The sequence below is a fragment of the Macaca thibetana genome, chromosome 13, assembly GCF_024542745.1.
Source record: "Macaca thibetana thibetana isolate TM-01 chromosome 13, ASM2454274v1, whole genome shotgun sequence".
NCBI classification, from domain to species: domain Eukaryota; kingdom Metazoa; phylum Chordata; class Mammalia; order Primates; family Cercopithecidae; genus Macaca; species Macaca thibetana.
Genome location: NC_065590.1, coordinates 2,299,473 through 2,323,977, shown reverse-complemented (window position 1 = coordinate 2,323,977; position 24,505 = coordinate 2,299,473). Strand labels below are relative to the sequence as shown.

Sequence of the window (24,505 nt, the reverse complement as noted above, 5' to 3'; positions counted from 1 at the left end):
TCAGAGAATTTTAAACCAACACTCTACCGATTTCCTGTGATGACGGGCAGCATGTCTGCGGAGGCGCTGGAAGTGGCCTGAGTGACTTTGAAGGTCACGTTCCTCAAGTCCATGATCCCAAGGCTCATGTCCTCCAGCATTGCCAGCTCCTCCCCTGGACACGAGAGAGGGGCGGGGCTGTCAGGCAGAGGGCCCTGCCGCTCTCCCCAGTCTCAGCAGAAGGCAGCCGAGCTCGGGCCTGGCTGTGACAGGAGTGGTGCAGGTGTGGCTCTGGGGGAGGGGGAGTTTCTGAGCCTCTTCCCCTGCAACCCACTCCTCTGTCAGTCAACAATGCCTCTGAAATCCCACAGCCACATCAGAACATGCAGCCGGTGGAAACACGCGCCATCCTTTCCCGTTCTTTCTTGGGCAAGCGCAGGATAGTAGGGAGGGAAACAAATACATAAACTCAGAAAGCAAAGCCAGCTCTTGAAACACGAAATGAGAGATGCTAAAGCAGCTTTGCTGAGGCCAGACCCTCCCGTTACACAGGGCTTGATATCTATTCGATGTCCTCGGTTTCCAAAGATTAACAAATGCTTTCTATCACCTTCTCAGAAGAAATAAATAATAAACAAGGGTAGGAAGAAGAGAGCCTTTTTGGAAAGCAACTTGGAAATATCTATTAAATTTAAAAATATTCCTACCCTCTGACCCAGTAACTCTCCTTCTAGTTATTCAGGAGCCGTAGAAACAGGCCCACAAGTGTCTCGTGCACAGAGGCCACTGCTGCACTGGTGTTTCAGGAACAACCCGAAGTCCAACAGGAAGTTACTGGTTAAGTGATGAACATCCATCCTCAACCAGAAACAACAACAAACCAAGGCGTGTGCCTGTGTAACTGCCAGGACTGCCATCTGGTCTGCTGTTATGTATTTTGGATTTATTCTAATCAGCACGCATTACTGGTACAATGAGAAAAATACCTAGCCAGAAAAGATGGAAACCACACACGCAAGTAGGGCTCCCAATCCTGGCCCGGGGCGCCTCACCGTAGGTGCTCAGCAGGCTCTCGAACTGGGCCAGCAGCCCGATGGTGTAGAGCTGGCGCAGGAAGCCGTCGTCATGCAGGCAGTTCCTCAGCTTAATGATGAAGCCGCAGATGAGGGCAGTCAGCTGTGGGGGCGTGGGGTGAAGCGGTTCAGGGTCACATGCCTGCCCACCAAATGGCAGTCAGATCATGCCCAGCCTCCCACCGCCCCCTTCCCCTGTTGCCACTACTCAAAGGGGCTTCAGCAGCACCTCCTGTCCCTCAAGAAGCCCAGGTGGGGCACGCCCTGGCCATGGGAAGACGCCCAACAGTGGGCTTGCTATTCCTGTCACTCACAACATAGGTTTGGTTTTGGCCCGGCTTCTGACCTGACCTGTACCTGGCATTATTCCTAGGCTGGAACCTTCTGGAAGCCCATAATTAATTACTCACAGTGAAAGGGTCTATCTGCTCATAGAGCCACGCCACCCTGGCTGGAAACTCAGCCCCAGCAAAAAACAGAAGTGAGAGACAACATGGTCACTCAAAAGTTTCCTCAGTGGGAGATTTTCTGTGGAATGAAACAGGACTCTCCAGGATGGGTGAGGGAACTCGGAGAGAACCAGCCCAACCCCAAAGCACTGTTCACTTTACTAATTTGGTTACTGGCAACTATTAAACTTGTTACGTTCATTTCAAGGCTTCACTTCTCTCAACAATAAGAGAGTCCTGCAACAAGCTGCAGACCTAAGGCACCTACTGTTATATCAGCAATGTCTGCACTGACCGCAAATACCTGTGTTGTTGCCCTCACTCAACTCCTGTGCAGCTAAAAAAAAAAAACAAACATAGCAAAGAGGCTTGCGCCACCCACGCCCTCACTACCTCCTGGGTACAGAATCAGCAGACTTTGCAGGTGCAAAGTTAGGGTTAGGGTTAGGGTTGGCGTGCTCACTTTACAAGTGAAGTGAGAGGCAAGGGCTTCCTAAGCCTGTCTTTTCCGAGCTGGGAGGTGCCCGCTGCCTCCCTCGGGGTGCTCCCGGGGCCTACCGTCTGGCAGAAGACCACGTCACGGCGGTACTGCAGGCTCAGGTAGGTGGCTATGGTGGGCGCGCTGTCCTGCATGAGCAGGAATACCATGGCCTTCTTGGCCTTGTCACTCATCATGGCCACGCAGTCGGTGAGAGTGGTCAGCAGCGGGTAAAGGGCCTCACTCCATTCACCTGCGGCACAAGCGAGGGGGTCATCACAATGAGAGAGATGTATTTGAAGAATTAGGTTCTGGCAATTTAACAAGTCACCTGGCCCCTAACCACTGCAGTCCTCCCACTCGCCCATCTCCACCCTATCTTCTAGCTCTGTCTAGAACCAACCCAGTCCCTAGCCCTCGAGCCCCAGCTCTTTCCAGCAACCTCAAACATCAGTTCTACTCCGGTACCTCCAACACATGCCTGGTCTCCTGAACCTGTTGGGGACCCTAGACAGAAATACTTCAGACAATGCCTTTGGGGGAGAACAACAAAAAAACTTCTGCAAGTCATGACGAGGCCAGAAAATGCTCTGTCCGCAGAGGCTCATCTCCTTCCACGCACGGTAGCACCTCCACGCGAAAAGAAAGGACCCCAGAAAGGTTCTCTGTGCTCCCCCTTCTCTTGACCTGGGTATGAAGTTAAGTCAGAGACTCCTCTGCCCTTGCCAAGCCTTGTATGCAACTGTGTTCAATTCTCACCCTGCACACCTGGAGGGGGACCATTCCTCACAGCTCCAGAGCTTTCAGCCCTCAGAACGGCCCCACCTTGCACTCACTTCCTTCCCCACCCCCACCTTCCTTCCCCAGTACTATTTCTAGCTCAGTTTTCTTTTAGGACTATATGGAAACTTTGACCTAAAACAACTTTTTAAAAATAGAGCCTCAAGGGAGAAAAACAGGGTGAAAGATATTTTGGGTTTTGACTCTTTTTTTCCTTCCTATTTAGAAGACATTTAAAAGGGAAGACAGGCCCTCATTAAGGTTCTATTTGTAACAGGTCACTAAGACCAGAAATAGGCATCTGGCCATCACCACTTGGTGAATCCACCACACCAAACATGGTGAGAAGTTGTGGAGTGAAGCCCGGGCAGTGCAGGCCCCTTAGGGTGAGGGTTCGAGCCACAGAATGCACCAGGCCATGTCCCGGCACGGCACTCAGGGAAGGCCCCGGGCTGTGGGAGCTGTGCGGCTGCCAGAGGGTAACCTCTGTCTCAGATAAACAGAATCTCAGAGACCGAGAGAAGGGCGGCTTGGCCCTGTCCTCTCAAGCTGGACGGTTAGCACGTCACTGAGAAACCAACCTAAAGAAATATTGAAACATGCCTAAGAATTCCCTACACTCAGTGTTTGGTTAATGGAAATGTTTAAGTATCTGTAGCAGCTCAAAAGTTGGAGGTGGCCTAATTGCACATGCAGGCACACTAACTGTTTGTGGACAGCGTTTGTATCTGTAACGGAAAAAGCAGGCTTAAATTTAGAAAGTCCACAGCAGACAGGTCTTAGCAAAGGAACCCCAGTGACGAAGAACACTGAACTGAGAGGTGGAAAATGTTGAGTCCCGGCCCCGGCCACTGCTGAGCAGAGGTGACCACAGGCCAGGCCCTTGACCCCTCAGCCATGTGGGACCTTTTTCATAAAATGAGAGGCACTAGATAATATCCGAGTCTCTTTCCTCCACTGAAGTTCTCAGAGACCATGTTTTTGTTTCTTTGAAGAATTCTGTTGAATGTATGCCGATTACATGAAGTGCCTATCAAAAATGCCAATGGCAAACAGGTTTTTCTAGCCAAACAGTCTGGGGAAAGGTAGGCAGTAGACTATCCTTCTCTAAGAAGTACATGCTCTTAAAGAAAATGTTGCCAGTTTTACTTTGCTCTTCTACCTATCATGCATATCGTGAAAATCATGATTATTTTAATCTGAAAATGATCAAACTATACAACCGGTCTTACAACTTTTTCACTTTGCCTATTTCCCTTTAAACTAAATTCCCATGAGAACGATGCTTTGCTATATTAGGAAAAAAATGGAAAAAAAAAATTGTAGTATAGAAAGAATGGCTAAAAAGCACTAAGACATGTGTCCTGGAAAAGAGGAGATATGGAACTTGGTAGAAGGTGAGTGTGGTTATCTGCCCAGAGAAGGGCTCAGACATGTCTGGAACAATTTTTTAAAACTTCAACCAAAATGAGTTTCTTGGGCAGTAACATGATTTCTACCCAGGATCTAGTGACGTAAAGGCACCTGGGTCACCGGGATCGCTGAAGGGTTTATACTCTGCTTCCTTCACTAGAAAGCCGAGTTATGAAAAAACATCAGCTCAATGAAACAATGTCCTGAGTGACGTCGCCGACCCGTGTTTTTGTAGAAAGCTCCTTATTTAGTTCCTAACCCGTAATGTTTGCAGACCGGTAGTGAATCCATGGGCCATACCAACTTAGGTAACTTTGAAGAGCACTTTCAAATCCGGACTTTGCTTCTGCATTTTCCCCTCATTAGTAGGGGAGGGAGAAAGGGAGAGTGTGTGTGCCTTTGTAAGTGTGTATATTTTAGCCCAGATTAAATGCAGTTCTCCAGGAAAAGCCAAAAGAACTCCTTGCAGGGACCATCTTAGTCCATCAGCATCAACTGTGAAAAAGCCATCAGTGCTTCTGGGAATGTCCCAGCTGACGCACAACCAGGAGGGCTCTACAGGCCAGGCATTGTCCGTGGGCTGCCCGGGGACCCACGAGACTTCCCATTAGTTCTGCAACCCTCAGAAGCCCAGAATTGAGAAGACCCCCGAGCTTCTGTGGGAGCAGATGCACACGCCACCAGCCCTCTCCTGGCCCTAACGGCTGGGTACGGCCCCAGGCTTCAGCACCACTGAGGCTCAGGCGACAGCTCGGTCTGAAGGCACTGGCCTGCCATGGAGGTCAGCTGAGGCATGGGCCCAGGGGAGGACATGGAGGAGGAGACCAAGGCCAACTATTCGTACATCTACCAAGGCCTCAATAACCTTCAGGGTCCAAGGGGGTGGGGCCCAAGGCCTGCTCAAGGTGACACTGACTTTTGGGGAAAGAGAAACTATGAAGGGGCTGAAAGCAAATTGGGAGAGTCCCTATGAGGTGTCCAATCAGATTAACCCGCCGACGGGCTAACTTCTAAGAGCGTCCTGGGGTTGCTGCCAGGAGCCACCACACTACGCTGACTCACGGGGCTGTATGGGTGGACAGGCTTCACTAGCAATGCACAGGAATAGCCGTTAGCCTGGTAAATCCCACAGTCATGGACTCTTTACATTCTAGAAATCAACAAAGTATCCTGCTCTCTTACGTGTATAACCAGTCAGAAATACGCAAGCGATAGACTGACCATGCAGCTGATTTTTGGAATGTAAGAAAAAGAACATCAAATCATATTTATTATTTGGGGGACTCATGCTCAAAACCACAAGCAATACCCAGGAAACTCAATATGAACTAGATCAGGGGTCAGCACACATTTTCTTTTTCTTTTTTTTCTTTTTTTATTTTTTTTGAGATGGAGCCTTGCTCTGTCACCCAGGCTGGAGTGCAGTGGTGCGATCTCGGCTGACTGCAAGCTCTGCCTCCCGGGTTCATGCCATTCTCCTGCCTCAGCCTCCCGAGTAGCTGGGACTATAGGCGCCCGCCACCACGCCCGGCTCCTTTTTTTTTTGTATTTTTAGTAGAGACGAGGTCTCACATTGTTAGCCAGGACGGTCTCGATCTCCTGACCTCGTGATCCGCCCGCCTCGGCCTCCCAAAGTGCTGGGATTACAGGCGGGAGCCACTGTGCCCGGCCGAGCACACATTTTCTGTAAAGAGCTAGACAGTAAATATTTTAGGCTTTGAAGGCCACGGGTTCTCTGCTGCAATGAACTCTGGCACTGCTGCACAAAAGCAGCTGTAGACAATCCATGAACAAGTGGGCAAGGTTGGTTTCCAACAAAACATTATTTATAAGAGCAGGCTGTGGACAAGATTTAGCTCAGTGCTGTAGCTTGCCAACCCCTGAACTAGAACCATAAACATTGGTTTCTACATGCAAATGCAGCAAAGAGATTACATTTCTGGCACTAACTCCAACTGAGGCCCATAGCGATGTCTGGTAAGAATTCTAAAACCGCACCCAGAAAGTCCAAAATGTGTACCTCCCTACCTCAGGTCACCCACGTCAGGTAGCCCAACGCGCTCATCTGAAAAGACTTTAGAATGTAAGAGTAAAACAAAGACATGTGGTAGTCTGCCTCAGGTCACAATTTCCTCCGCTCAGCTGGTCCCTCACCAAACCTGCGAAAAGTGTTTCATGCCTCACAACGAAGGAGGTCCTGGAATACTTTCCCGACTCTGGGATCATAAGGCAATCTTTGGTAATTTAGCTACAAAACACTACCTGAGTGTTAAGTAAGAGGGCGTCAGCAGGAGCCTTGAACGGAAACCACGTACCTGGGCTGGACTCTTCAGGAGGGGGGCTGCAATCTGCACAGAAATGGAGGGCGACATGGATGATTAAGGAGCAGCACACAGTTCAAACCAAGCAACTCAATCTCAGAGCAGCTGCGTCAGCAGCTTGCAGTAACGTGGCTAACAAACAGAGAAGAGGTCTTGGTGCCTGGCTGCCTCTTCCTCAAGAAGGCTCACCAAAGTACTCCGGCAGCAAGCCCTCTCAGTGGTAAACAATGAGATTCCCCGGCTTAAACATTCATGTTGCCAATACTTCAACATACAATGCTCTTCGGGATGTGCGATCCAGCTTATTACAATGTGATAAATGCCGCAGGAAACAGCACCCACATAAATCACATTGTAGTGGCGGAGCCCTGCGTTGGCTTGCGGCATCTGGAAGCAACTTGTAAGGAGAGAGACTGACCAGCACACAGAGCGTTCCCCGGTCAGGCCCACTGCTCTGATTCACCGGGGAAGCCTGGGCTCAGGATTGACTGCTGAGATCCAAAGTGTTAAGATCCAGGAATGAAACCAGTATACCAAAAAAAAAAAACAACGATGCCAATCTTCCACATTTAAACCAAATGCTAAGTTTTGTGATTTAGGGGTAGTCTCCAATTAGAATGTCCCTTCAGGTCCTCAAAGAATACCAATTTTGATTCCATTTAACCTTATTTCAATTTCATATTTCCCTTAAAAACTAAACTTTCCAGTTAACTGGGTGCACCATCTAAGAGAAAACGAGTTTGAAAAGGAATCATGGGAGAAAACATTTATGTTAATTTATGTCTGAGCTTTTCAGTTCAAAGAATGTCTTCAGGATGCGGAAATGAGGTGGCCTCGGATCCCGGATCCCGAAGAACAGCCAGAACAGCTTGATGGGGATTTTACAACCTAGGTTGTAAAGAAGGGCAAAGCATCCTTCCTCTCTCATCGTCTTTGGAAGTGACTTTTCAAACTGGCAAAGGGGAAAGAGAATACAAAGGCATCTGTAAGGTCAAGAGTTCAACCTCTTCGTTAACCCAGATACCCTGAGACCATGTTGCTAACAAAGGTAGAAACCCACAGTGATTCGGAACTGTGGCTCTTACATATTGATCTGCTCATCAGGTTATGCGAGGCCTTGAAAAAATACAGATTTTTGCCTCCCCATAACCCATCTTCTAGGATTCTGAGTTCATGAATGAGGAGGAAGGTCTAGGAGCCTGTTCCCCAACAGCTGGGTTGGGACCGTTGCTGTGAAGGCATCAGGGATTAAACCCGATTTGCTAAATTCATCTTTCAATCAAAGGGGAGAAAGAGGGGGTCTTCCCTGGTACTCCTGGAATAATGGTTTGTAACTTGCCTTGGGTCATGCAGTTGGGAACAGATGACCACTCTGGACTTCCTCTCTATACACACGCAGATTCCAGCACATAATCTCAGGGGTACAAGAACCTGTGGGTACCCACAGACCCCAGACTAAGAAAAACTTGGTCTAAGGGTCTCTTTGGGTATGAGGAGAGTGACAGAGCGTACAGGAGGAAGGCGGTGGAAGCCACTAAATCCTAGTGGGGCAACAGTGGCACACCTTGGCAGGTGGGGGTAGAGGGGCACGGGAGACTTTTGGAGAGATGAGAAGAAGGGAAGTTTGAGGAGCCTCTGTGGTTTTGGCTGGCAGATACTTGTCAGTGGGTCCCCCACAAAGCCTTGGCCCTGGGTGACCCTCACCTGCCAGACAGGGCTCTCTGATCAGGGCAGGGCAGCTCTGAGGCAGGGCAGCTCCCTGGTGAAAAATAAAAACCAAGGACCTAGGACAGGGCATAGCACTGGAATGAAAAGTGATGATGCCTTTCAGAGCAGTACAGAGTTATTTTCATATAATAAATATGTTGGTGTGAACACACCTGCTCATTAAGCCAAAACAATGGCTCCAGTAACTTGGAATGATATAAAAAGCCACGACAGAGCCAAGCCGTGGCACTGTGGACAAGACTCACCGAAATAAATACCTCACAGACTGCTTCTTTCTGATCCTCCTGCTTACACTGAGGACTGAACAGCTTCCTGGCTGTGCTAAAAATGTTTAAATTAAGGACCATCCACAGATAATTTGGTGGCATATGGTTTCATACATTTCTTTGAGTACTGATCAGCAGAGTTAGACTCTCTCAAATGTAAGTAAGCTTCACATTCCCATTATTATAACAGCTGATTTTTATGGCACACGCAAGCCAAACCCTAAATAGCATAAATGCTCATTTAAATAACTTTAAAACTGAATAAAAATGTATCTATATTTAAACAATACAGGATGTGCCTAGAAAAAAAATGACACTTAAGTTAGGGATATAATCCCATCTGATGAAATAAACTAGCTCCCACATTTAAAACAGCCAATAAATTACTCTTTTCGTTATCTGTAGAAAAATTTAAAATCACAAGATAATAAAGTGGAAAGAAATAAACAATGAACTTTCAGAAAGTTTTCAAAAGGAACACGATTTACATAAAAAAGAGAACATGAATAAAGATAAAATAGTTCCATGAACCAATCACAGGTGTGGGGAAGTGAAACTACAAACCCCCAGAGATGGAGAGATGGGTGACGGGACAACGGTCGAGACAGAGGCTCAAGTGAGACAGTGCCCTGGAAACAGACTGCAGGCGGAGTAAATAGGCAAAGGGTGTCTGACAACCCGAAGGGGGATTTGCCCAGAGGCTCTGACCAAGAAGCACGCTGACACCTTGAATGGAAGTTCCCCAATTCAGAATATAAAAGCCCTCATCACAGGAAGCCTAATCCCAGCACATCTGGGCCTTTCCTACTATGGCTTAAAACTCCCGCAGGAGAACAAAAAGGAGGCAGAAGCTAGGTCTGTGGGCAAGTCTCAGCCGCCTAGCTTGTAACTCTCCGGCTCTTACAGGAAAAGACGGGAGGCACCTCAGTTGCAGGGACCGTTTCCCAGCTTTGAGGCTCTCTGCAGGACAGTGTCCTGGCGTGCCGTGTCTCTGCGGACAGGAGACTGTTGTGAGGCGTGCTGCTTCATGCCAATGTCCTACCAAACCACTCGACTTGGACCACAAGAAGCCCAGGAACAGGGGCCCACTCTCTGTTACCAAGCCCCAAGGCAACATGCCTCTGCTGCGTCAGAGAGTGCCCAGCCAATGCCAACCAGCTTTCAGACGTGTCCACTGGACCTGCCAATCTCTCTCATCCAGCTGTGTCCCTGCACAATTCCCCTTTCCCCTTTCACTCAACCAATTCCTAATGCCATAGACAATCACATCAGAAAGGCGTCTGCATCCTGGCCTCCTTCAGGTTCTCAGACTGCTTTACAAACCTGAAAAGCCCAGGAGCCCAACCCTTAGAGCCAGGATGGTGTATCCCAAGAGGACCCTGAGATTCTGACTGGCAGAGATGCAGAATCACACATGGGCTCCAGTTACATGGAAAGGCAACCGGAGACTCCGCTCTCACCGCCCGCTGCTCCGTGCACTGGGATGCCCCCGCTCCACCTGGCGGCCCTCCCTGCAGTCTGCGTGGGGGAGGAGTGCATGGATCAGAGACACAGACAAACGGAAGCAACACAAGGTGAAGTGGAGGCAGCGTGTGGGAAGCATGGATGCATACGCACGTGTGGTCAGATGAGGATGGCATGCAGTGGAGGGCATGGTGGAGGGGCATGGTGAGGAGGGGACATCACAGAAGGGGTCTTCTGGTCTGATCCAGTAGGCGTGGCTGTCCGGGTTACCTTTCTTGCTGGTGCAGCTGCCTGCACAGGGGAAGACGTCCTCACAGCCCTCGCCGTGCAGCCGCTCCCTCTGCAGCAGCTTGTCCACACGCTGAATGATGCATTCTAGGCTCTTGTCCACGTTCAGCCACACTTTCTCCTTCCAAATCAAAGGGGCCCGTGTGGGTCAGCTCTCCCGAACAGAAACACAAACAGAACACAAACCAAATCGCCCTCCACCGATCCCCTGCCCTGGGCTTCCACACTTGTTAAAATACCTCAAAGTTTAGAAATATAAAGATGATTCCTAATTCCCCATTAAAGTTGCATTTGCTTTTCAATGATGTATCGATCTCCTGTGGCCATTGTTTCTAGAGTTTGGGAAAGGTTTGCTAGTAACTCTTCTGGAGGCCAGGTGGCCCTCCAGTGCTGCCTGAAGGGCCACAGGGCACTGTCCCATCTCCTCCTCCTGCCACTGAAGACTTCCTACAACCGTCACACACAGACAAGATGGAGGTCTCCTTTGGATGGAAGGGAACGGAAATTTGGATAGAGGAGGTGGGGAGGAGGTGAGGGAGGTCTGGGAGTGATGTGCAGAAACACAGCATATAGGATGCTACTTTGCTGCTGATTAATAGTTCAGGGCTTGCAGAACAATGCCTCTAAGCGGTAGTCTCAATCAATGGCAAAAACAAGTTGTACAATATGTCACTCCCTCAAGAAACACAGATCCTGCTCCCGGCGCCAATTCTCTGAGGAACAATAATGTGATGCAATGTCAGGGCGGCCGCTCCAAAATCCACAACTACTTGCCCCAGCACCAGAGCTCCCACATCCCCACATACACATAGCCCTGGAAAATCTAACAGCAAACAGAGCACTGAGGAAGTAGGAGAGGCCTGACTGGTCTCAAGCATCCCAGGGCCACAGAAGGCACAGGCGGCAGGGGAAGGAGAGACCTCCAACAGGGGAGGACAACCCACTTCTCTTCCTCTTCATCCAGGCCTGAGGCTGGCCCAGGCCCCAGCACAGCTCTACCCCTATCGGGACACCAGGTTTCCAAAATAGTCTCCCTCCCTGCATCAGGAGCCAAGGAGCCATCCAGGAAGGAAACCTGGAGCTTGTTCCCAGCAGTCAAACCTTGAGGCACTTCGGAGGGACAGAGACTGGCAACAGGCTTTGCGGTTTTCGGCCCAAGTCCAGCAGTGGGATGACAGCCACGGCAGCAGACTCACCCACTCCTCCTCGTGCCAGTCCACCTGCAGGGAAGATCGGCTGTTTCTCCCTGTCCACCGGGCCATGAGGGTGTCCTGGTCATTTCTAAGCATCACCTGCTCCTCCTCAGTCGAAGTGGGAGAAGCCTTGGAGGCAATGTAGTCAGGCCGCGCGGCGTTCAGCCCATGGATGGAGTTGGCCAGGAGCTTGCAGTCGCAGACCGTGACCAGCTGCCGTGTCTGCAGGTGCACACAAACCAAGGCTGCTGAGCCCAGGCCAGGGGTTGGGGAGGCCCCTGCCTTATCTGAGAAATGGAGAATGGGCTTAAAGCCCAGTACTGCACCCCTCTGCCTTTCTCCACAGTGCAAAGCAACTGACGGGCTACATCCCTCAAGATGTCTGAATACGACGACGGCCCTGTGGCCCGCTGGGGCTGAATCTTAACAAGAATTTCCCACCAAGCAAGAGGAAAAGAGGGTGAGAAATCTCTGACATTCTCTGATCCCTGCCTGCCTCTGACCTGTGATTGCTAGGGGAGGGGCCTGCAGAGACAGCCCACTGCCCCAGCCTTGACAGACTTCCTGGTCTGTCCTCCACCTTCCAGCGAACAAGTGTCCAGGGGTCAGGTCTTACTTTGGTTCAATTGTGGAAGTCTTATCTTTCGTTCCTCAGCATCTAATACATCAAGTTCTGGGTCTGGGTAGCTGGGCTCCTGGCACAACATGTCTGGTTTAGGAGAATTCTGCACGCATCACGGGTTCTGTGGTTCATAATGTTACTGCTGACAACTACATCTTTCTTTTCCAGTGGATCTAATCCCCACCTCACACTCTTTATGCTGTGTGAACACACGTGAAGGGTATTACACATTCTGATCAGGAAAAGCAGTTCAATAGCACAGTGAGTGTGAGTGCAGAGGTGCAGTCAGAATCTGTGTGTGTTTGTGTGTGACTGTGTGTGTGTGTGTGTGTGTGTGTGCACTGAGAGGGAGACTGAGTGATGGGAAAAAGCATCATCCATCAAAAGGGTCTGATAATAGCCACTTCCTCAGTTGGGATTAATACTTACATATTTTTAAATCAGGATCAAGTTACGGCTAAGTAGAAGCTGGTGTACTGACTGTATGTAAGCCAATAAAATTATATTGTTCTTATCTTATGTCTGTATAATAGCTCAGTTTCTGTTTTCAAATTCAACTACAATAGAAATGTGGCAAAAAAAAAAAAAAAAAAAGTGCTGGTTAGGCTGTTACTGAGAAAGAGGTGGAACTGTATTAGCCTCAACAAAATGAGCCCCACAGACTCGCTGAAGGGCACACGTGCCTGAGGCTGCACCTAAGAGTCATGAGCCCTGGGCTCTGCCCTTTGTCTGTCCGGCTCTGCAGACGAATCACGAAACCGCCCTGGTTTTTGTGGGAAATGGACCTCAGGTAGACCTTCAAAGTCTTCCCAATGTCACGCTCTTTGTGGACCACCTTAGGCACACCTGGGCTGCCCGGCGGCCCCCAGAAACCCAAGGAAACTCCCCAGCCCACATGCAGCAGGGCACCCCTCCTACCTTGTCTGCCAAGATGGCGAGTGTCCTCTCAAGGCCAGTGGCAGACCTGTCCTTGGCTGCCCTTGACAGCCGCTCTGCATAGTAGCTGACTTGGGTTTTCAGCGTGTTGATCTGGGCGATGATCTCCTTGGCTCTGACAACGTCCTGCGGTATGTAGATTATGGACTGGCAGCCAGATGATGTACTGGAAAGGATAAGAACAGATTCTAAGGGATTCTCCAGAATCTGTAAAGGACGACAGCATCATGCCAGCCCCAGTCACATTAACCCTAAGATGACTCAGGGCTGTTCTCCTAGGCTACTCTAGTTGCTGATGAGCAAAGTATATCTTAGTGGATTCTTCCTGTCTATATGGCAGAAGCTTGAAATATTAAACTATGACTCAGTCTTTCATCTGTATTTGCATGTATCTGTATTTTCACTTGTGTATGTAAATGTGTGAACAGGTATTGAACAATCATATCCCGTAATCACCCAAATGATCATAATCTTTCACCTCACAACCTCATCTATTAACTTGTAAGCAGTACTTCAGTGGAGACGTGGAGACCATCTACAGAAGAAGGGGTCAGGTTATCACAGTGTAGCAGAGACTGCAGTGGGTGTTGGACTTTGTCCCCAAGCAACCAAAGCCTATTTTTTTTCACTTGGCCAATCAGGAATTCAAGCTCCCTGTGAACACACCCACAGTCATCCTTCCTCTCATGTCTGACCCCAGCAAGTCCCTAGAAAATTGGGTTTCCTTTCCCTTTCCTTCACTCCAGGACTTCCCTAATTTGAGAACTAATGTTTCATCAAATGAAGAGAAAGTGGAGAACACGCCAAGCCACAGGCAAAGCCGGACTCCTCAGCGGCTGTGAAACCCTGGCTCTCCCTCCTTCCCACCTCTTCGCCACCAAGCAGCGTGTGTGTCTAGGGGTCTGATGCCAAGCCTACAGCCTACAGCCTGGCCCCTCCCAGCACAATCAGGAGGCTCTGAAGGACCAACTTCACGTCCCCCCGCTATAGGGGCCTGGCCAGCGTGTTGGGTCCAACTACATGGTGATGATGAATTGCGTGTCTCTTAGCCTGGATTCCAATCAATGCAATATTATACATTTATTTTCAGACCATCTGAGGAAGCTGAGGAAAGCAGAGAAGTACAAGCCACCAGTGCAGAGGGTCTCCTCCTAAAATTTGAAATTGTGAGCTCTGGGTAGAACTGGTGTCCCTTCACACATAGGATGAGGGGTCCTGACTGGTCCCTATAAAGAGTGACCCTTTGAATTCTGGGGAACAGCGAGAAAGAGGAGGAGCGAGGGCACCTCTCACCACATCCTCCATCACTTCCCCTGGAGATGACGGTCACCTTGCTCAGGGCTGAGAATCTTCTCCCATTGGCCCCTTCCCAGGGAAGTCCCAAAGTGGGTCATCAAGAAACCACCACTACCCCTTCCCTTGCTGGATTATGCGGCAAACATGCAAAAACCGAAAACCAAAGCACCCCAGAAAGAAACACCACCACCACAAGCCCACACGCCACAGTAAAAAACAATGGATGTGCCAGAAGCTCATGCAGCAGACCGCACTCAAGCTCGCGGGGCACAACAGGAGTCATTCCACAGCACAATGTGCACACGACTACTTTCCAATCTGCAATCACTCTTCCAAATGAATAGCTGCCTTCTAGGATCATTTCGTCTTAAAAACACAATCTCAAAATAGGGTGTTAAAAAATCAATTCAGCCAAGCATGGTGGCCTATAATCCTAGCACTTTGGTAGGCCAAGGTGGGAGGACTGCTTGAGCCCGGGAGTTCAAGACCAGCCTGGGCAACATCGGGAGACCCCATCTTTTAAAAAAATGTAAAAATTAGTTAGGCATGGTGGCTTGTGCTTGTGGTTCTGGCTACTTAGGAGGCTGAGGCAGGAGGGTCAACTGAGCCCAAGAGTTTGAGGCTGCAGTGAGTTTTGATGGTGCCAGTGCACTCCAGTCTGGGGGACAGAGCAAGACCCTGACTCCAAAAATGGTGAAAAAAAATGGATTCTTCCCAGACCCCCAATATTTAGAGTAAATATATTAAATGTGCTGTATGCAGATCTACTTCTGTGCAAGGAGGTGGCCGTGTGCCCTTCAACAAATATATACCCTCTGCCCAGGCCAAGAGAAAAGCACTGCCCTCTACTTGCCCTGTGTTCTCACAAGTCATGTTTTGACGATGGTACCTGGGACTTATGCACGGGATATACATGGCAGAGGCAAGAAAAGGCAAATTCCAAAGAAGTGCTGTTTAGGATGATGAGGAAAATAGAAGCATGTGTGCTCAACTACCTAGTTTTAAAAACCAGGCGGCCACATGAAGGCGGCAGGATGGAGGTGTAGACATGAAGCCCAGGGGCAGCCCCAGGAGGCAGTATCCTAGGTATGGCCCTTGGACTTTGCATTAGGACCCCACCCCAGACCCGGACCTACCCAGAGCTGGGGTCATGGGCTAAACTGAAGATGCCACGAGAGCGTAAGGGTGGAGTCTTGTGGCCCTGGCCAGGAACTGCTGGTAACTGCTGAGCAACAGTCACTCTGGACATGAGAAGAGCAGGATCACCTCTGCAGAGGCTGAGCCCCCATGGAGCTGGGTTCTGCAAGGGTAGGAGGATGGGGAGGCTGGGTCCTCTCCGCCTGGGATTTAGCCCCTCACAGTCTCCAGGCAGGGACCCTCCTTCTGCCTATAACCCTCCCCACTCCATCCCCTCCCCGCTTCGGGGACAGTCTTGTATACGGGGAGCAGGGAGCAGAGGGGGAAGGGGTGACCAGGCCCAGACTGGGCAATGGAGGGTCCTCAGAGGGAACCCAGGAACTCAGAAAGTTCCCCAGGAACAAGGTTCAACCCAAAACACCTGGGTTGGGATTTACCCAGGAGCAGGCCTTGGTGGCAGCTGGGCCTTTGGCACTCTCCTCCCATTCCTCTTCCCCTGCACCCCTAGACTCAACCCCTAAGTACTTTACTTGTCCCCTATGGGAAAGATCAGGCCTTGAAAGAGGCCCCAGTAGAGAAAAGGCAGGGAGGGGAGGCTGGGAGCCACTTCCACAGAAGTAGCGTGGGTCTCCTCCGTTAGGGAGGCGGGAGAAGCAGCGACCGTGCCTAGATGCCCTCCTCCCTCCCTTGTACCTGAAGTACCCTTAGGGAAAAGGACCCCAGGGGGAAGCTGAGAGGCCTCAGCCTGGACATGGAGGAATGTCCTCAGTGCTCCCTACTGTCAGATGCCCCCAGCAGAGCCTGACACCTCCAGCAGGGCCCAGCCATAGCCCCTGAGCCCCATGGGTCACAGGCTCTGAGGCAGCAGCATTTCTTGAGGGGCTGCAGGTGCCTCTGAATGAAGCACCACTGCAGAGCCTCTGTTATGAGCCTGGGGCAGCAGGAGGGAAGCCCAGGCAGCAGACACTGTGGATTCTAACTGTCAACTAATTATCTGGTGGCAAAAGCCACTCAGTTGTATTAAATCTTGGTTTGCACCCACCCCCAGGAGTAAAACTGACCCTGGTAACAGTGTTATTAACATCAGCATAAATTAATAAGTATCATGAAGAGGTAGGCTGGCTTCATTTGTACAAGAGGTAATAGTGAAGTGAAAACTGAAAAGCCACAAGATTCCTGTTTAAGACAGAAAGGGGTTCCCAGCTGCACCCAGGGGCTGACACGAGAACTCGGCACCTAGAGGCTTCCCGGGTTGGGCCCTTCCTCCTCCTGGGAGAAACAGAACGAGGACCTTTCTCAGAGCGAGCACGGCAACACGCGGCTGCCAGGTTTGAAAGGTAAAACAGCAGACTGAAGATTGGCTATTCATTATTAAAGAACATTGCAGTTGGAAGGGAGAACTGTCTACGAGGTGCGTGACTAGGAACCGTGGCAGCACCGCGGGGGAAGCCCACACGAGGAGGGATGGGGATGGCACAAGCTTTCTCTGCGTGAGGACGAGACCCAAACAGACACTCTCTCCACAGACAGAAAACTCACCAACACTCCTCAAAACTGCTAAAGAAAAGAACCAAAATGAAATATTAGCAGTTTGTTAGCAAATACCAAATGCAAAAACAAAAAAATTAAAAAGCCAACTTATTTTTTGACAAAATACTTAAAATTATGTGTTGAGGTCCCAACTACAGGGATGACTACAATTATGAGCCCGACGTGCTTATTCCTCAGGGCAGCCTCACTCCCTGTGCTCGAGCCCCAGGGAGACACCCCACCTCAGGCCAAGTTACCTCTGCACTGGAAGGAAAGTTCAGATCATGAATACCGTATCCATAAGTGGCTTGATGGCATTAGTAGGAAATTAAATAGAAACTTATCTATTTGAAAAATACTAAAGAGGTATTTTGAGAAATAAATTCTAAAGTTAACATGCAGAGTTATCAAGAATTAACACCCCAAGCCGCCTGGGATGAAGACCCCCAGGAGGCCCCCTTCTCGACTGGCCACACAGAGTTACTACGCGTTCTCCTTCAAGGCCCCACCCCATCTCAAGCTGCACGCTCACACTCTCCACAGGGCAACATGCAATGGAGCGACAGACACGCTTTCTGGCTGGCTGTGCAGAGCTGCGGTGGCCACAGGAAGCTGCATCTTCTTCCTATTTCCCAAAGGGACGCTGGAGTCAGCGAATCCTAAGGCAGGTCCGGTTACCTGGTTTGTCTTAGGGAAGCACCCTTGGGAATGAATCGAGGTCAAGTAGGTTGTCTGGGGGCCTGAATTCCCCTTCCCTGTTTCTCCTCCCGTCTCCAGGACTCACTGGGCTCTGGGCTGGCCCAGGCAGCCCGTGCACGTATCTGAACGTGACTTCTCACAGGGCACGCTCTTCCGTTCCCTGCTCAGCCTTGCCCCTGAGCAGTGATGCCCCTAGCTGCCTCCCTGACCCCCTCAGCCACGGATCTGACCTTTTACCTCCTTCCAGCTCCAGCCTAGAGTCCGTTTTCTCAGGTCATGTCCTGACTCCCAGCCGTGGCAGCACAGTCAGGTGCCACCCACCAGCTCCGTGGCCTGTGCCAGAGTTCTTCACCTGACCGTCCAGGGGATTCTTGTGACGCTCCCTGGGCCTTTGCTCACCTTCCCTCACACTGTTCCATGCTCGCTTGCTGAGTCTGACCCTCCCCAGCCCACATGCCGCAGAGGCTGTCCATGGATGCCTCCGCTTGCTCCTTCCCACCTCAAACACCTCTCTGCAGCGCCCCCTCTTCTCCTGGCCCTTCTGACGAACGCCTGCTCTTGCCTCTTTCCATCCTGTGAGAACCCTGCTCCAACACTGTTTTCTTCTCATTCACCTTACCTCATCCACTTCTGTCTTTCCCTATCGGCCCAAACACATGCTAAGTCTTAATTATTCTCCCTCAACCAAATACCTCATGCTACTTCCTCTATTTTACGGTCACAGTCCAAGGACCTTACCGGTCATCGACACTCATCACCCCCACTTCCTGAGCTGCTGAAATCTTCACAGGTGACGTTCTGGAAGATCATCAATGCCTCCCGCACATCTAACACAACAGCTTGGGTTTATTTCTGGCTCTCTCCCTCCCACCCCTGGGGGCTGGGTGGATGCCCTGCTCCATGCACCCGAAACAGCATGCTTGTTTCGGGCATTGGTCACGCCAAATGGCGCTTGCTGACTTGTCTACTCCCAGGCAAGGCCCTGAGCTCCTGGAACCAAGCCTAGATCTGCTGGGCACTGTACCTCTGGTCACAGAGCAGGCTGGCAGCAAGGCCAGCCCTCTTAGCTCTCCGCCGCCGGCACTGCGCACCCGGCCACATTTCGCCACGTGCACTGCTTCTGCCACGTCTTTGCCTGACATGCCCTTCACCACCCGCCCTACCTGGAAATTTCCTGCTCAGGACAGGAGCTCTGTACGGCCCCCCAAATCTTTCAGAAACTGGGAATGTTTACCACTGCTGCACTCTAGGAAACAACATGCTTCAGGCTCAGTGCCTGTGGTGCTCAACTGACTGGCCAGGGACTCTAAAGGATGCCGAGCCAGCAGAGTCCGCACAGGGTGGCTGCCTGGAGCACCACTTCTGAGGTGGGATCACAATCTGCTCCTCATTTTGCAGGACAGGACCATCGATCCAGTGCCCTCATCACCCACCCAGCTCAGTCACACGCCAACAGAGCAGCACAGGCTCCATGAGGCAGATCCTCCCGCCACGCAGAGGCAGATCAGACGGCTGGATGTTCTTGTGGTCATACTTTGATTTTATTTTAAACGGAGAAAAGCAGCATCAGAAAACTGTACAAGGACCACAAGCTCTCTCTGGCTACTTACTGTTTCTTGGTCTCTTCAAATTTGTGCAGCTTTTTGCGGAGACCTCCTGACTTAAAACCTTGGCAGTGTGCTGCTGGCGCCCCGATGGTGACGATATCGTAGTTCTGATCTGAATGACAGAAAGCTCTCCTCCATTACTCTGGGCTCAGGCCTGTGGACAAGCCAGCTATAGGGATATGCACACAAGTCTGGGGTCCTGACCCTCCCTCCCACGGCCCTGGCCGCCCAAGGGTCTCCTGGAGCCCAGTGCCATCGCCTCAGCAAAAAGGGGTTCAAAACATTTCAAGTGGAGCCACACGGGCTGCAGAAAGCCATCCTGTAAATCCTGTTTGCACCCCTCCTTGGGAAGAATGGCCTACAGGCAACTTTCTACTGCAGAAATACAAAGGGAAGCTAGAGCGAGGAGAGACAAAAGGAAGGGGTGTGGGCTCTTAACAGAGACCTTCTGAAGGTCTTTGTGACAAATCTCTCCTCCCAGCCGCCCAGAGCACACAGGGAAATGGGCAGATGTGGGGCACTCAGGGACCAAGTACCTAGAGAGAAAAGCAGCAAAATGTGATTCAACGAGAGGGGGCAGAAAAATAGGTACCTGATCCTCCATCGTCTTGAACTCTCATCCTTTGTATGTGCAAGTTTGTGGGAACAAATTCTAACTTTTTATCTGCTTTCAAACTGCTTGCTTTAAACGAGGGCCCTAAGAAATGGAACAGGAGAAGATAAAGGCCATCAGCACGCATGCTGCGTTCACGAGCTGCAAGTAGAACATGGAATTCAGAGGATGCTGTGGCATATATGCAGGTATGTGTCAGCAGTGGCCTAGAAGGTTCTCAGTTGCCATGAGCACATTTCATTTGCAGGTGGCAGGTGGGTGGGACGCCAAGGGCAGCCCGCTGGTCGGGAGAGCTGGTTCTGGGTGCTCAGGGAATGAATGGCGCCAGGGAGAACTGGCTTCAAAAAGCTATGGTAACGATGCTGCGTCTTCCAAGACCCGGCTCTCTACTGAGAGATCTGATACAAAAAATGTCATTCTGTGCAGCACGATGTCAGCACTACTGGAATAAGCAAAGGGGTCCATGCCAGAGACTGCCAGTTCTGACTCCAGAGACCGCCATCATCAAACAGCTAAGAATTTGGTTTGGCTAGAGCAATACATCTCAACTCTCAAAATTGATGAAGAGGCCTTCTCAACCCTTCAGGCCCATCGAGATGAACAAATGCAATACAGCATTGATTCCAGCCTTCTGACACACGAACTTCGATGTTTCCCTGTTCACGTCTGTTGGTTAAGGAGCCTGGACACTATTTTATAACAAATATCCACAATCTTGTTTCTATAATCAGAATCCATAACTAATTAGAGAATCACACGCCTACAAAATAAAGGGATTGCAAATTAAACTGACAACCACAAGAGTAGAAGAAAAAAACGTTTCATCTAATGAAAAATATCAACTGATACTGCCAGCATACGAACCGCAGACCAGCCACTGTGTGCCTCCAGTTTGCCTCAGGAGATGGCTCTCTAAGGCCTGATACTTAGGGTGCAGTCCACAGACCGCAGCATGAGCGTCCGAGAGCCTATGAGAAAGGCACAATCCCGGATCGCCACTTCAACACAGTTCTCAAGGAATCCGGGTGCACACTGACATTTGAGAAGCTCTGCTCTAGAACACTCAAGGCTGGGTGGGTTTCACACTTTCCCAGGTAAGAGGCAGCAGGCATGGGTGAGTCCCTCGGTTCCTTCCTGGGCAAATGCTGCCGTCTCTCCTGGTGACATACTCAGACCCTCTCTTCAGACTCACGCCAAGCCTAAGCAACACCTCCTTGTCAGTTCTGCATTTGGCTTCTTCTCATCCAAGTTTACGGACAGGTTCATAGGTTCTGTGTCAAAACCATATTAAGGGCTTATGGTTTTCCTTAAACCCTGAAATTCTATTATGTAGAGGAATCAAAGGGAAGAATCTAAAAATAGAGAATAATTCAAAATGCTAAAGTAATACATAGAGTAATGAAAAACCAAAAAATTCATTCCACTTGGAATAAAAAAGGAGCAAGAACAGATTTCTAAATCTGCCCTGAGAGTGTTTTGAAAATCAAATGGCATCTTTCAAGGAGAAACAGTGAGGTGTTCATTCACACTCCACTTTGCTTTCTGTGCCTTAAAATACAGAGTTCCCCCTTAACAATTTATATGTTTAACAGAAGTTACCCCTGACTCTTTAAATCGCGAAATCAAGAAAACCTGCTTTGTTTCCAGGCGAGTGACCTACATCCTTTCAGTCACTGTACTGACATTAGTCCAAGATGAAGAAATAACATGAACCAGTAATAGCCCGAGATTTCGCCTCCCCTAAATTTCATTCCACAGTGACTGTTTTGGTAGATGACACCATAGGAGGACTCTTCACTGCAATTCACAGATTGGTCTTTTTAATTAAGATCTGAAAAACCCATATTTGAAAGAATTCACACCTACATGAGAAGTTATTTTTAAAAATGCATTAAAGGGTCTGTCAGTGGGAATGTGTAAGTGGCCCTGTCTTCCAGATCTCTGGCTGGGAAAGCAGGGTGAGTGACAGTGAGTGAGAGTGTGTGTGTGTGCCTGTGTGTGTGTGGGGACAGCATGGGGGTGCGCCCACCTTTGTACTGATGGAGGTCGGTCAGGTTCTCCTGGTATGTGAGGATGATGGTCTGGTACTGGGTGACAATTTGACGCCGGAGGCTCTCCCAGCAAGGGGACAGCTCTCCCAGCTCCTCCAGCTCACACACTCTGAAAGCAAGACACAGATGCATCAGGCTGCGGGCTAACTGGTTTCCCCAGAGAGGCCCAGGAGGCCTACCCAGGACAACAGCATTTGCAGGGCAAGAATCACGGATGCCCAGGGTGGGCCAGGACAATGGTTACACTACCTGTCTAAAAGGCAACTAGCTACATGAAAGGCAGACCACTGACCACACGGGAATGTATCCAGAGTAGCTTTTCACGGGAACTTAGTCAAATGTTCAAAGGAAACTAAGTGCAGGTGGGGAGAAGGAGGCAGGGCTGCCGGGGAGACGCTTTACCTTAATGACCTGCAGGCACCCTCAGGCACAGGCTCAAACCACAGCCCACCTGAGTCTGGGCAAACCACGTGTGATCCTCCCGGAACAGAGAGGACTGCAGGCTGTGAGTAACCGCCCCGAGCCATCTCCTGCTTGTCTCATCATCTCCCCTAGGAGGCTATCAGGACGGCGTTTCTCATCGCCTCCCAGGTTCTCCTGAGGTGTGGGCCTTCTGCCCTCCCCCTGATAAGGGAGCTGCAGAATCTAAAACCGCTCAGCTGCAGCCTAGAGTTGGCTCCTCAGCAGCGGAGTTCCACAGATTGCGCTGCCGTCACAAGCCCTTCTGTCTCACTGCCATCCTTTCTGGGTATGGGACGAGGACCATGGGAGCTGGGACCTCTGGCTATTCTTCCTTCCGTGTCTATGTGAGAGAGGAGCCGTCTGAACCTAAAAGTGGCCCGCTGTGTCACCGTGGATGAAACCAGGCCAGATCTTGTCTTTACGTGTGTGCTCGACAGAGGCACAGGGTAACAGAAGGGGGAAGGGGGAAGAGGAGGGAGGAGAGAAGAAAAAGAGGAATTGTCATCTCCAAAAAAATAAAAGCTGTATAAGAACTGAAATATAAATTCCTTAGCTCAGCAATGAAGAACAGCTACACAATCATAACAGCAAAATCACAAGATGGATTTAAAAACAAAAACGATAACCAAATTAGGAAAATGGGGACTGGGAAGGTATAAAAGGCCAAACCCTCAGCATAGAAAATCAGTAGCTAATCCCTGAAATTGATTAATGAATTTATTGATTAATGAAGAGAACACTTTACACATATATTTAGAAATACATCAGTAAACACTAAAACTCTCAAAAAGTGATTGTTTCTGGGAAGCAGATCAGAAAGTAGAGCCCCAAGAGTTGTTTTTAGTTAAAACCTTTCTGCACTATTTGTTTTTTTTATACTGCACTCATGTTTTCCTTTGAGAAAGAAAAAAAGCTAAATTTTATATAAGGTCTTAGGAAATCTGACTTGTCTAAATTGTTTTTAAAAGCTGTGCCATTTTATTATTATTAAAATAGCAAAATTAATATAAAAGGACACCCAGAGCAGGTAGGGCTACATGGCCAGCCGCCCCATGACCTCAGGCCGCTCTGAGCACAGCAGCTCTGTCTGCCAGGCCACTGCTAGTTTCTCTCTCTGGAATGTGTCTGCCGTGTTCATGTGACTGCTTCCTAGGCTTTAGGTGTTAATGTCATCATCTCACAGAGGCCTGCCCTGAGCACCCTCTTTCTTCTCACAGTTCCCTTTTCAGTCCCAGCACACGCGGACACATCTGGAGTTCCTATGTGAGGTTCCCAGTTCTGCTTCCAACCAACCCCCACACTGAGCTCACCAAGAAGCCTCCCACACCGAGAACAGTGCCTGACATGTGGTTGTTGCTGAAAACAACAACAAAACCCTTGAACTAAAGCACTTGTTAAGTGAATGAACTCTTGGCCAGGAATGGTGGGTCACGCCTGGAATCCCAGCTTTCCGGGAGGCCAAGGTGGGAGGAGTGCTTGAGGCCAGGAGTTGGGGACCAGCCTAGGCAACATAGCAAGACCCTGTCTCTACAACAAATGAAAAAATTAGCTGGGCATAGTGGTGTGTGCTTGTAGTTCTATCTGTCCAGGAAGCTGAGGTAAGAGGATGGCTTGAGCCCAGGAGTTTCAGGCTGCAGTGAGCTCTGATGGCGCCACTGCACTCCAGCCTGGGTAACAGAGCAATACCCTGTCTCAAATAAAAAATGAATAAACTCTTTAAAGTTATAATACACCATGTAATGGGAAATTTAAACATAAAAACCGAAAATACATGGAAAAATAGATTGTCACTATGTAAATACACAAAAATATGGACAAAGCTTAATGAAAATTTGTAAAATTAAAATTACTAAAATATGTGCATACATGGAGAAAGCAATTGGCAAAATATTAACAATTGGTGATTCTAGGTGAAAGGTATCTAGGTGCTCATTGCATTATTCTTGCCCTTCATCTTTAAGTGTGATGTTTTTTCCAGATAAAAAATGTAAACAAAATAGCTCTTTGAAAACAGCAGGATTCTGGCTACCTTGCTTTCTTTCATGCTTCTGTTATATTGTGTTTATAATTAACATCATTTGAGGACAAGGAGGAGAAATGACAGTCTGAGACTATCCCCC

At 49.5% G+C, this 24,505-nt stretch overlaps 1 protein-coding gene across 13 annotated transcripts in view; it reads right to left on the bottom strand.

Moving 5' to 3' along the window:
- The window catches only part of INPP4A (inositol polyphosphate-4-phosphatase type I A), a 165,684-nt gene that overhangs the window by 37,780 nt on the left and 103,399 nt on the right, over positions 1-24,505 (bottom strand). For 5 of the 13 annotated variants that reach the window (XM_050755045.1, XM_050755048.1, XM_050755049.1 and 2 more), the window contains exons 11-21: positions 21,902-22,032; positions 19,852-19,956; positions 19,263-19,371; positions 16,963-16,980; positions 12,973-13,156; positions 11,436-11,654; positions 10,105-10,360; positions 6,488-6,520; positions 2,060-2,232; positions 1,032-1,155; positions 28-154 (exon numbers count right to left, since the gene is read on the bottom strand). In XM_050755045.1, coding sequence (XP_050611002.1) covers positions 28-154; positions 1,032-1,155; positions 2,060-2,232; positions 6,488-6,520; positions 10,105-10,360; positions 11,436-11,654; positions 12,973-13,156; positions 16,963-16,980; positions 19,263-19,371; positions 19,852-19,956; positions 21,902-22,032 — 1,479 coding nt within the window. The remainder of the gene's footprint in view (positions 1-27; positions 155-1,031; positions 1,156-2,059; positions 2,233-6,487; positions 6,521-10,104; positions 10,361-11,435; positions 11,655-12,972; positions 13,157-16,962; positions 16,981-19,262; positions 19,372-19,851; positions 19,957-21,901; positions 22,033-24,505) is intronic. The other 8 variants (XM_050755057.1, XM_050755051.1, XM_050755056.1 and 5 more) reach the window with 5 other exon arrangements.